Below are 13,751 nucleotides of genomic sequence, written 5' to 3'. Positions count from 1 at the left end.
GAAATAATACAGAACACCTTATCACCTCTGTTGCTTTACTGGCTCATAGAAACCTTAAAGTATATTAGCTGGGTTAAAACCACTGGAACTCTATATGAAGCCATGGCAATTACTGCCTCGGGCAGAGCCCAACAAACTTTCAAAACTTGCCAGCCAGGCCTTCATCAGGCCTTTCAGGTTTGTTCTGATCAGTACATGTCTCTAGGCAAGCAGCAGCGGTGACAACAGCCAGTCTTTTGTTATCAATCATGCTGATTATGATTTTACTTCTCATTTTAACCTATGAGATAAAATCTATCTGCTGTTTACTAAACCTCTAGACTAAGCAAGTATAAGACAAAATAAAACATTAAAAAAAATCAGCATAAAGTTAACTGTTAGTAAAATGTAAATAAAATATCCCTTCTTTCAAATATGTCCAACTATTATAAGTGTAAAATATTTAATGCCAATTGATAAATTTCATGAAGTTTATTTTATTCTCAAACTTATTACTCCCCCTGTCCCCAATTAGTTGCTACATTTGAACTTTTGTACTGATTAATGATACTGATGATTTTATGATTTCATTTGAATATTTTTCAGAAATTTCAGGATGCTACATTATAAATTAATAACATTTACTTACCAAGCATTCCCTCCTTAAATCAGTATTAAAAAATCCAGGGTTCGCACACCTTTACGACATGAACCCATTTTGTAAGGACTCTTCCAGTAACACATAAAACTATCTTCTAGCTAATGAATTGTGAATTCAATTGATCTTTCTGTTGTATATGAGCCAGTTTCCCTTAGAAAGTCCTCCATGAAGGCATCACCCTTTAGGTAGACAGCCCTTTGCCTTAATCACACAAACATGATCTTTCTGATATACCATTGGTAGAATCCTTACAAAATGGAGCATGGCTTAAGAGTATGCGAATCCTGTAAATTTGCTTCGAAAAACTGTCCCGAAATAAGTGCTACATTTGTGGAAAGTAAAAACTGAGAACGAAAATACCAAGTTATGATAATTTTAATCGCAAATAAAACAATTTGAATTGATGTATAATTGTACTGGTATCAGTCTACTAAACTCCATCGAAAGTTGTTTATGACTCCACATACTTGAAATGTAGCAACTAATTTGGGACAAAATTTTCGACCTAAATGGAGCAACTGATTTGGGATGGAGGGAATAATAATTATGTTAATTAAGTTATGTTTAAAATAATGCATTCTACTTACAGAACTGTTTTATTTTTAGGATGGTATTACAAAGGTGAAGTTCAGGCATAGATAATATTTTTAATTGATTTTATTCAGTTCCCATTTGCTCATAGGTCCTTAATTTTTTTTGTCAGTGGTTCTTGCAAGTCCTTAACCCATTAACCGCCAAAGCTACAAGGAATGTTTCTTTTCTCATGAAAATAATAACAAATATTAAATTAAGCATTTATAACATAAATTTACATTGAAAATAAAAAAAAAATGCCTTTACCTGTGGAAAAAGCGAGTGTTGCGTTCACACAACGTCAGCGGAATAAGACTACGGATGTTTAGTGAGTAGGATTGTACTCGTGTGATGTTTCTTTTGAGTGGAGCGCAGGATTACTTTTTAGCTGTAAACGTTTTATAAATCTGCAAATCACTTTACTTGTAATTAATTTAATATATTAAAATATACATTGTATTTGTTTTACAAATACAGATTATTTCAATTGAAAGATTCAAGCATGAAAAGCTTCATTACAATCATGATGTAAAGCTACATTACATACTTAGCATCTATAAACAGTCTGGCTATGGTACTCTTCACAACAAAAGTCTTTTGTTATCGACGGACTTTACGATAAAATGTCTACCATCTCCATGCAATGGTTTTTGAATGCTGAATTTACTAGGTCTTCCTGTTGCTGATCTATTTCTGGTTAATTCTACACTTTCAATAGGAGTTTGCAAAAGGAATAATGCATTCTCGCGTCTGAAATCTGAAAGAGACTTTAAATTTCCAGTAGTGGTGATGTTTAGTAAGATTTGACTATTGTCAAATGCAAATTCTGCTTCATAATCCTGTACTGCTAACGTGATATCGATTCTTGTACAACAGGAACAGAAATGTCCTTATCAAAAGACCAACACATTTTTTTCTTAAGGTAAAGAATGATATCCTGTAAGCAATAATATTTCAATAAATATTCTCATACAGGCTACAGATGCAATAAATTCTGTTTTTTTTTTTTTTTTTTTTTTTTTTTTTTCTGAGCGTATATATTTGTCTGTTCAACGAGAAGAGAGTAAATGTCTTAACCAAAATGAAAATTGAAAATATGTGCACTAGTTTTACCTTGTATTTTGTCTTTTATAATTTCTCTTCTATCTCTTTCTTCATGTTCTTCCTGAGACATAACTAACAGTTCCTTTTTTATCCACTTCAAGATTTCAGTCTTCTGCTTTTTAAACTTTTTAGTGTGACTATAACTGCTTTCAGAAGGCTGAAACGTACTTACGTGAATTTCAACTTCCCCAGCAGTATCATTTGGTAAAATATCATTATTTAAAACATTGCCATTCCTTTCTTATTTGTCACTAGCTTCTGCAATTTCTGGGGGAACAACAACAATATCAGTTTCATTTTGGTCATTATTAACATTATCATCATCTGTTTCTTCATCAAAAAATCTTTGAAGGGCTTCTTTTAATGTAAGATATCTCGTTCTAGGCATTTTTAAACAACCAGAACATCGAAAGGAATGAGTGAAAAAGGAGATTGACTACCCGTTTCCTGCTGACGTTGCGTCAACGCAACACTTGTTTTCCCTTCCTTCCCAACACAAATATAAACAACTGACAGATGTAATGTTCTGATAAACGGTGACCTTGACTAAAAATAGATCACTCATAAAGACGGCGATTCTTTCGTTAAATATTTTCAGCAAAAATACCCGGTTGAAAATTTTGCTTAAATTTTGCTTATAGTATGAGATTAATTATTATAAACAAAATGATTGTTGAAGGCAAATATTTTTTTGCAGAAATAATCTTCATAATATTCCCTACACAAAATCATCTGCTGGTATAAAATATCTTAGATAGTTATATTTATATACGCATTTATGTTGACCGTTGCGTCAATGCAACACCAGCGGCTAATGGGTTAAAAGTACTTAATTTCCGTGTGCAGAAATGTGTACGAACCCTGAGTTTGATTGCCTGAAGAACAGAATCGCAGAACCAAATCTACTGCGGTAATTTTTAACGTACATTTGAAGCAGTTCTTTTCAGGCGCAATCAGAATTTTATTTTCATGGATATGTTCATAATGATTAGGTCCTTTCATTCTCATTATTATGCATTGAATAACATTTTTGGGCCATAAATCATACCTTGAGTACTTTTATGTCTGGAGGCCTTATCGTAAGCATTTATAGCAAGTAATTGCTTCGGATTTCAGGCAACAACAGAAGTGCACATTTCATTTCTTTTTTGTTCCGCCAGTATTAAGGATAACTTCATAATTTTTTTTCCTTAACCAGCAAATCAATTTGTTTTTCTATTATTTCCTAATTTTGATTTCAAATAATTATTTTTACAAATTTTTCTTTTTAGCAATCTATTTACATATTTACAATGCACACATGTTGCAGACTCATTAATCTTAATTGTACACTTTTTACTGTATATTTGATCATGCATAATATTTACATATTTACGATAATGCTGATTATATTCCAAAATGGTTCCAGCTCCATTGCAGACAGGTATCGAATCAACATTATTAGGTAAAATCATTAGCTCACTCACAGCATTAAAAGTAATAGACTGAGTTTTTTGGCCACACATGAAAACATCTGCAATTAATTCATTTTTGTCAATGATGCTGATTAATTTTCTCACCAAAGGGTACTGCAAATTTTTATCAGAAATCAGAATTAAGAATACTAAGAATTGAGGACAGTTTTTAATTTGTAATTTTGGGCCAAATAGAGAAGGTAACTGGACAGTCTCTACATCATTTATGCTTAGATTTCTTGAAACAGGGATTTTTGAAATACCATTATTTTTATTCAAACATATTTTTTTTCTTGTCACAGTTGTTATATTATTTCTGACTTCTCTTTTCTTTGGTAGTGGTTTATTAAAATATTTGGAGTATTCAGAAATGTGCTAGGTATTGCTACAGGTTTAAGCAGTGGTTTACCTCTTGGAATTTTTATTTCTTCACTTCGTTCTCTTGGAATTTTTATTTCTTTAATATGATGGTAAAATTTATCAATAAAATGCTCTTCAAAATGCCGTTCACACTTACTGTGGTGGATCCAATAGTTCTGTATCCCCTCTGGAAATTCTTTTCACCCATTCTTGACGAAGTATTTCATCTTTAGAAACTCTAAACAGTGATGCTTTTGTGGCATTTTGGTGCCTAGATATAAAGCCAGGTACGAACACTTTCGTAAGAGTTTTGCCGACATATCAAATTAAGTTTAGCAACTCACAACAAAAAAGAATATCCGAGGTTATTGAGCAAAATTAAAAATAATAGACTAATGTTTCGATTTTTAATATGAATTAATTTCAGGAAGAAAGCGTCATATCAACGATTGTAAACAAACATCTATCTGATTTTGATGGGGCACATGTGCTGACAGTGCCCTCTATTATTTGTACAAAAAAGATTACCCTGTTTTCACATGGGGTCTATGGGGTGATAATCCCACTATATCTTCTAGTACACTATAATCTAGGAATGATAGATGCCAATATCTTACAGTATTAAATATTACAGTATAACTTACTAGCCTTTGAATGTCATTAATAGTGTTAATGTGGTCCCCCAGTGAATGACAGGTTGAAAACCCCTGATTTAATATTAAGAAGAAAAAGTTTTGGGAAATATTCCATAATTTGCCAGATTTATTATATCCCCTTAAAAGTAACACTCTCCATCTGCATGGTGCTTAAGCCAGCATTTTTTTCCCAGCTCTCAAAACATGTTTTAGTCATTCTTGGAAAACCTCTTCCTGTAAATTTTCATTATTGCATCAGTAAATTCAAAATGATAAACTTAAAGCAGCAGTATAAAGTGAATACAAAGCTGATGAATCCATATTTGCTGAGTTATGGGCCAACATATCATAAACAATAGTAGTATTCTGATGTGAAGAATTATTTTGCCACAATTTAGGTAATTTTTTAAGAATTGCTTCATGCAAACTCTACAGAACACTCAATTGATTTAAGCCTTGTCAGTTCATGGAAATTTATGATTCTCAACTGTATGACATTTTCAGAAAAACAGCATTACATTTGCTTTAAGCATTATCTTCCTTTTTGTTTTACCTAACAAACTGCAAATCATATAGAAACTTGTTCAGTAATATCTCTGATTGTTAAATGATGATAAACTGAGCACTGAATGACATATGTTACGTGTTCATTATGTGAAGTTTGCACTCTATCAGAGTGTTGGTTCATCTTTATTTATTCTTTACCTTCCTTAAATATCTTATGCCTTTTAAAAACTTGTTTTTTTATAATGTATTGTCCTTGATAGGTCCCCCCCCAGTATTTTTTAAGTTTTTATTGTGGAAAAAAAATTCAATACATGTTCTTTTTACTTTTGCCCCTTTGGGAAATCGCAGAAGCAAATATATGTTCATTAAAAGCAGTTTTCTTACAAAAAATAAAAGAAAATGAAATGCAGATTGTTGTCAGATATCGCTAAAGGTATAACAAGTTTGCAAATACTTTACAAGCAATTTCCCGCAAGTGCTTATCTGAAATGGATCATTCTTGTATTTCTTGGTCACAGTAGTAGTATTTGAAAACTTTTAAAGTCTTTGTTTTTATCTGCTAATATTTTTCTCCTTCCTTAATTTTGTGTTCATTTAGAATGATACCATAAGAAGAGCTGAAATAGAAGCTTATTTCAAAAATTATAAAGAAGTGGATCAAATATACTTGGAAACAGATAGAACGTAAGTTTGGTCAATCTACATTCATCCAAGGGCATTATTTAATTTGATGTTGTACATTTTTCTTTAATGTTGATATAAATAATGTATATGTGAAAAATGTCTTCATAAAAAGCTGTTAAAATTATACTTTATATAAAATATATTGTTTATTAATGGCAGAACAAAATGTATTCTTTCCCTTTTTTTAATTTGAGTATTTTTTTAGAGATAAATTTTGTAGTGTGTGTTTAATGGCTTTATTTTCCTTCTTCAATGAGTGTCTATGTCACATAACAACAGATAGCAAATATATATAAAAAAAGAACTCTAAAGTTTTATTTAAAATTAATTATAATGCAAGTGTATAAAATTTTTGTTTGAAAAAAAGTGTGTTTGCTACTTGAAAAAACATATTTTTTATATATATTAGTATTATTATTTAATATATGTTTGAATATTTTTAATTATTGAGAAGTTTCATAAATTTTCTTTTTGTTTCAAATCTAATAATAAATATTTTAGACTTTCAGAAAAGAGAGTAATATCTTATCTTATCTATTTGACTATTCCTGCACTTTCTTTGTATGTGCTTCTGCTCTGTATTATGCCTGAGAAAATGTAGGAATTATCAGAAAGTTATTTGAAATTAGTTTCATAAATATTAATGTAAGTAAATTTTATTTGAATGAGATGGTAATCAAAATTTATGTAGACAAAATTAGGCTATATGAATCCTTTTTCAAGCAGAATTATTATTCACAAACTAAGACCTTTATAATCATATTGCAAACTGTAAATCCTTCAGTACTGAAAACCATATCAGAATTGGAATTTTGATGGTTGGAAATTTGTCCATTTAATCTAATGAATTGTTTGCAGTATTTCTCACCAAGTGAAGAGCTTATGTGTAGAAATCTTCATTAGAAGCATGCCATACTGTTTGCATATTTCCAGATATGATAGATGTTTTTTGATTGTGTGTGTGCCTGCAACATGATATTTTCCCAGTCCTTAACTGTTTTTGATAGCTTTGTAACAGCTGGGATACATGGTCATTTTTCAGCACTATGTGCATTCATGATATTGCATGGTGCAAATGATATTGCTTTTTGGCTATCTGTGGTGATTAATGTGCCACCTATAGAGCAAATTAATTTTGAACTATTTATTGAAACTGAAGGGAAGTACCTCGTGTCTCCAGTCGTCAAGCCTTTATATTATCAAGCCTATAAGGAAACTTCTTGGTCAGCAGTTGGGAGCATTGTTCCTTGATCTTTATTATTTGCAGAATCAGAAGAGGGTATTGGAATGTATATATTTTGTAATTAGCCCTTATGCCTTTATTTTATGTCTGAATCCAGATGGTGGATTGACTGTCTTAGTTTAGACTTATGTTTGCCAAACTAATCGCTTAATGCTTCAGGGTGTGAAACTATATGCTAAGATAGGCTATCAGGTGCCTGTGCTATATCTGAAACATTCAGAGTTCATAAGAAACATGATAAAATTTTAATTCTTTAAAATTACGTAAATTCATGACAAGCTAGCTAATGTTCACTTTAATGCAATTATATAGGATATTTAAAAGTTTGCATGAATAAATATTTCTTGAGTTGTTGGTCATAGACATATCATTAAACTTTTAAGAGACAAATTTTGCACAGTAAGCTTTCAAACTGTGGCAGTTTTGGTCATGTGATATTTTTCAGTAAGATTATATGAAAGTCCTCTTTGAAGAATGTTGCTGTTAGTAAGGTATCCTTTCTCTATTAAAGCTCTTAATTGATTTTCATTACATAAGAAATTTTGAATTTGCCAATTCTAAATAATCAGTTGCTAGTAACATTTTATGCTATTAACACTGCCGGGATAAGCACCTTAGTCACTGAACCTCTACATTGCACTGACAGGATGTTCTGTTTCGTCAGGATGAGCAATTTTTGCTCTTAAGCCTAACTTTGGAAAAAATTCTCTTCAATTAAATTTGTGGTTCAATTGTTCCAGCTTTGGGCATGTTGTGAGAACCCTCAGGTAAAGTCAGAATTAATTTTAAAACTTTATCATAATATTTTCCTAGCCATTTGAAGTATAAAAAAATATTTTGCTAAACCATGCACAAAATATTTGCCTCAACACTAGACAAACTCTAAGAGGTATAAATAAAACCTCTAAAACAATAAGACATATATCTCTGTATAAAAAAAAAATTCAAAAGCATCCAGAGCATTCCCATATGTTTATATCACTTGACGCAGTTAATAGACGGCTCTGTTTATTTACATTATTCAACCCACAGTTTCTCCTTTGATTCCTCAAAAAATACTGCTACAGAATGAAGATCAGCATTCTCCTCTCTTGATAAATTCCATCATAATAAACAAAGGGCTATATCTTGTGGGAAAAAAAGAGATATTAAACATTCTGTTTAAAAATTCGTATGTTGTATACCTGTCCTGACAGTGCATTTAAATGGTGATTCATATATAACACACACTGCTCTGTAATACAGTTGGCTGCCAATGCGTATATGACACATCATCCCAAAAAGGTTAAAACAATGCTTTTCTAATGCAAAAGTGGCTGGTCGAAATTTACATAAAAAAACTTAACATGCATTGATGTTTTAACAATACTTGTATGTAATCTGTAAAAGATATTTACTAATTAGCTTAATTGATAGTAATTGCATGTGTTTTGAATTTTTATAAAATTTATTCTTGTTGCCACATTTTTTATATGGTCTGTGTAAAATTTATATGTTTTAACTGAAAGGTGAAAGAATTTGTATATTTTAACTGAAAGGTGTGTCCTCGCCAAAAGTGGGTGAGGTGTGCTCAAGTGATGCAGCATCTTGACTAGTAATATGCGTGTGCGCACACACACACCTGATTGAAATAATCATGATCTGAAAACTTACCTTATTTGATACATTTCTGTAATTGGAACCAGAAGCTTATGGTCAACTATTCAAGAGATATTTAGTTGTGCAGTCTTTAGGATATCTATGTGACAAGGCGTGTTTAGAACTGACTTTTATATATTTTGCTCATGTTAAAACATTTCTTTTCATCCTATAATATCATTTGCTATTCTAGCACTTTTTCTCCCTCTAAATAGCTCCATTAATTTTTATCAAATGTATTTTGCATTTTTTTTTTTTTTCCTGAATTGACGCTTAGATTTTAAGTGTTTTTTTTTATCTGTATTATATTACTTTGAAATCCCTTCTCTATACCTCTGCTTGCTTTTAAATTGCCCACACTTTTGAAATATTCTAATAAGATAGAGTCTATACCACTGTGTTCAGATCATGCAGCATTTCAGAGATTGAAGTTTTTTATAACATTTTTCTCCAGTGTTTAAAATATAAGGATGTTGAACACTACACTACTATTATTTCCAGTTCAGCGTTGGTTATATACTCAGGAAGTTATGCTTGGGTAATTACATCAGGAGCCATACTGTCGTAGCACAAATGTAAATTCTTTTTTATTATTTTAAAACTTTAGAGGCAAAGAAACTTTAAGAATGTGTTGTACATATCTAGTTATCCAATTACAGCTGTTTAGAACCAAGGAAATCAATGGAGAAAGTATATCTCCTAACTTTTTGATTTCATCAACTTTTTTCAGCAGACATAACAATTACATACTTCTACAAATGGAGACTAATTAAATTATTTTGCTTCTACACACAAGAATCAACTAGACTGGTGTCTACTGAATAAGAATTTCTATTTGTTTTGAACAATGCGTAAGAGAGTATGTTTCTTTCATTTTTATTTTGTGTGTACTTAATTTTATTTCAGAGCATTAGCTATTGAACTTCATCGTTTATTGGGGGATTGGTTTCGAGTGTTTGAACTACTAAAAGGAAATGTGTTACAAGTGAAAGAAATGGAAGAAGCTTGGAATGGTGTTGCTGATTACTACTTTGATAGACAGCAATGGTAAGTGCGCAGAAATGTATTATGCTAGAAAATAATTCTCCTTTATTTGCAGAATTTTAAATATTCATGAGTAAAACTGAAAATATTTATCCTTTTTCTTGTAAGGTCTGAAGCTGTCAAGTATTATCAAAAGGCACATAATGATGAACGTGCTGCAGAATGTTATTATATTCTTGAAGATTATGCAGGATTAGAAAACCTACTTAATGTTTTGCCAGAGAATCACAAGTTATTAAAGGTGACTTGCCTTTAGTTATGAAATATCTTAAAACTTCTTTTTTGTTAATGGTTATTTTTAAAAAAATTAATATTAAAATTTAGTTTTATTTCTCTTGTTGTTATACATTTTTGACTTTATTTTTGAATGTGTTAGGAAATGGAATAATTACTTATGCTGCTTTACTGTTCAGGAACAATACTTGGAATTAATGTAGCATAAATAATATTCTTAGCACTTTGGATAGAGGGGAAAAAATGAGAACACATATTTTCCGTATAACTTTTTGACATTTGTTGCATTACAAAATGTGCAAATTATTGAAACTAATATTAAACCTTTTAAAGTTTGAAGTCTGCAAGCGTAGCAAAGCTTGATTTAATCTTTTTTTTTTTTTTTTTTTAATTCCAATAGTAAATAACCTATTGGCATCTTAAATTATTCATTGTTTGATATGTTAAACAAATTCCATTTTATTTTTATTTGTGACAGTGATTTCTTATCTTGATCCCTGTTCTTTATACACTATATGTTTTTCTGCATTTATCAAATTGTTTAATGAAGTAGTAAGCGACATTGATTTATGCATCAGTTAAACATTTTAATCAGTTTAAAAAATATGAAAGCATAGTTAACATTTCAATTATCAAAGCATTCATCTTCTGACTAAGTGATATAAAATTTTATTCCTGGTCAAGGCAAAGCTGTTAGGAATATTGCTCAAGTATTTCTCCTTGAATTCTGTATGGTTTTACTCATAGTAAAGTGTTTTCTCTCTATTATGTCTTCGATGGATAACTTGATTATTGTTCATTAATAGACTGTTGATGTTTGATGTTCTGAAGTCACACTGCATGCATTGATATAAAAGTAGAATTTAATTGAAATGCATATATCAATACATAACAAAAATTTAAAATAGGATTTTTCAAAAAATTGTAAACTTTTGTTAAATTGTCCCTAGAAGTTTGTGTACTAGTTTTAATGCCATGAGTCGCCACTGGTTATTACAGATTTTAAGCTGTGGTCTTCTAAGTTATAAACAAGGGAAGGGCAATAATGTAAAATATGTTTAATATTTTCAATAAAAAATACGTTCTGTTGAATCACAAGGACACAAAGAAGAATCCACATATATAAATCTAAATAATTTTTCCTTGACTAGAGAAGATGCTTTTTCATTCTTCTTGCTTTGTTTTGTACTTTTATGAAATTCATTTAAGTTTTAAGGACCATTGTTCATGCCAGTTTTAAAGTATGCTGTATTTTAATGCCCCGTGTTCTTAAATACGTTTTAAGAACTTTTCTGAAACTATTATGCAGATTGGATATGTTGTCTCTGTAGTGATTTTCTCTGCTATATGATTTCCAGTGTGTCCCTTAATCTATTTAATGCATATTTTTATTTCCTATAAGTAGTTCTTGTAGTACATTAAATTTATTCCCCAGTTCACCATAATTTCAGCTATTCTGAATTTTATCCATGATTATTTAGCTCATTAAATATATATCTGAGATTGTAATTTGTGAAGAAATTTGTCACAACTCCCCATTAGAAAAAAAAAAAAAAATATATATATATATATATCACTTCAACTTGGTAACTCGAGCAGTTTTGCTCTGTGAACTTAAAATTTGTTTCCTGCTGTTACTAATTGGGTGGGAAAGAAGATAGAAACACAGCTTCTGTTGTTTACATGCTTCTACATGATCAAATTTTTAAGTATGTACAACCTTCAATCCAGAATCAATAATAACCTGTTTATCAAAGTGACACCAATTTCTTGAGAAAACTCTACATCAAAAGGATCTTTGTCATAAGTTCTTAATTTTCTTGTATTTTTAAACAGTTAGGTATAATAGTGGTTAGAATGTATAATGTCTCGTATAAAATTGTGCAAAACGTCTGATATGTAGGGCTAATGTTGTTTGAACTGACCTTAAACTTTTCTTATACTGTAGTGCCCCATAAGACAACATTCATAAAGTAGCTCATTCATAAATAATTTTCATGGCATCTGGTCTTATTTCCAAAATGATGTTCACCAATTTAAATAGCATATTTAATCACATTATGTTTCCTATGTATTTTATTAATTACCCAGTTAAGTTTATTATTAAGTAGCTCACCTAAATAAAAAATTTCAGTATTAGTCCCTAAATTCCTGCAATGTGTACTAGTATTTAACTACATTACTGTTGTAGTGTAGTGGCGGAAACTGCTACACAAACCCCAGGTTGTAATACAGGCTTGAAATGAACCCCTAACTCAAGTTCTAACAATAACATGAATTTTAATGAAATAAAAATGCTAACAATTGCAAATCATGAAGGTATGGAACTTGAATAAGTTCAGCCCCATAATTTCAGAAATTTGTTAATGGGAAGAATGCTCTATTGCATTATACACGAGGAGTGATAGTTCTAGCGGGCCAATATACCTATAGCTCCAGCAGGAAAGACCTCGCTCTTCTCTTGAAAAACCTTTTATATCTCACTCTGTTGTTACCTGTGTCGAACTCTGGGGGGGGGATATTCCTTCACTCGTACATAACAAAGTTGCCATCTCCTGACCCTGATGAAAAAGACTTCTTTTATCTCTTTGTCCCTTGGAGTGACCTTCAAGACTGCAACCATTAACAAAGGAAACTCATTGCAACAGGATGTCACCTATGTACTGAAAAGGTACTACTGAACTGTGAAGTTATTCATTTTAGACAAAGAACCTCTATGCGACCTTATCACTCTGTTCTTTTTTCTTTCTAGTAAAATTTAAAATATTTGATTTCATAGACTTTTATGAGATGCCCCTATTCTATTCTAAAATTTTAGAAATACAGTTTTTGTAGTATGTTTTTCATTTAAGCTGTTTGTGTATTTTAATTTATTATAGATCATCACCAAAAGAAAAAATTTCACCACCTAAACAAGCCGTAAGTTTGAGAAAGAATCACACGAAGTTGTCCAGAATTCTGGTCTGCAGCATGATCTCTGAGGATAGCTCAGTGTAATAACTTGATGAATCATCATAAGAACGCATGAAATATAATCACAAAACTTTTTTTAAAAAGTAGAGATTTCTAGGGCAATGAAATTCTTCATTATTTCCTAATTTTTATGTATGCATCATAATTCAGATGTATGCCACATTTGATATGAAGCACTGATTATCATGCCACATAAAAATACTCTTGATGTCGAATGCATTTGCGATTATTTGATACGTTGCACTGAGATAATACAACATTTAATGGAGCATCAGTTGTATTAAATAATTTATCACCAGTGGCAATTTCAAAATATTTTTTAATCCACCTTTAATTTTGTTAATAGATAGGTTTCATGATTAAGTTGAATTGTAACAAATATATTAATGAAACTGTGACTGTATTTAGCTAAAATTTCATAGATATGTAATGCACATCTTTTTCGCTTATATATCCACAAAGAGAATGAGTTGAATTAAAGATACAGTTTTAATTAAAACGATTAACCTATTAAATACATTTCTGTGTACCAGAAGAAGTTTTTAAAATGTGCGGTTGAAAATAATTAATTATATCTTTGCAAATGTTAAATTTTAAATCTGAGTACAAATCTAATGCTTCAGCAATACCAGAAGGTTTCTAAAATAGAAGAGCATCAGTGA

At 30.6% G+C, this 13,751-nt stretch overlaps 1 protein-coding gene across 2 annotated transcripts in view; it reads left to right on the top strand.

Moving 5' to 3' along the window:
• Window positions 1-13,751, top strand: part of Oseg4 (intraflagellar transport protein Oseg4) — a 232,542-nt gene that overhangs the window by 135,764 nt on the left and 83,027 nt on the right. For both annotated transcript variants that reach the window (XM_085809853.1, XM_085809852.1), the window contains exons 22-24: window positions 5,872-5,957; window positions 9,745-9,885; window positions 9,991-10,123. In XM_085809853.1, the coding sequence (XP_085665979.1) occupies window positions 5,872-5,957; window positions 9,745-9,885; window positions 9,991-10,123 (360 nt within the window). The remainder of the gene's footprint in view (window positions 1-5,871; window positions 5,958-9,744; window positions 9,886-9,990; window positions 10,124-13,751) is intronic.

The sequence above is a fragment of the Stegodyphus dumicola genome, chromosome X2, assembly GCF_044657685.1.
Source record: "Stegodyphus dumicola isolate Sdum_Otavi_A_Nest chromosome X2, ASM4465768v1".
In the NCBI taxonomy this organism is placed as follows: Eukaryota; Metazoa; Arthropoda; class Arachnida; order Araneae; family Eresidae; genus Stegodyphus; species Stegodyphus dumicola.
This window is presented reverse-complemented; position numbering and strand designations above follow the sequence as displayed.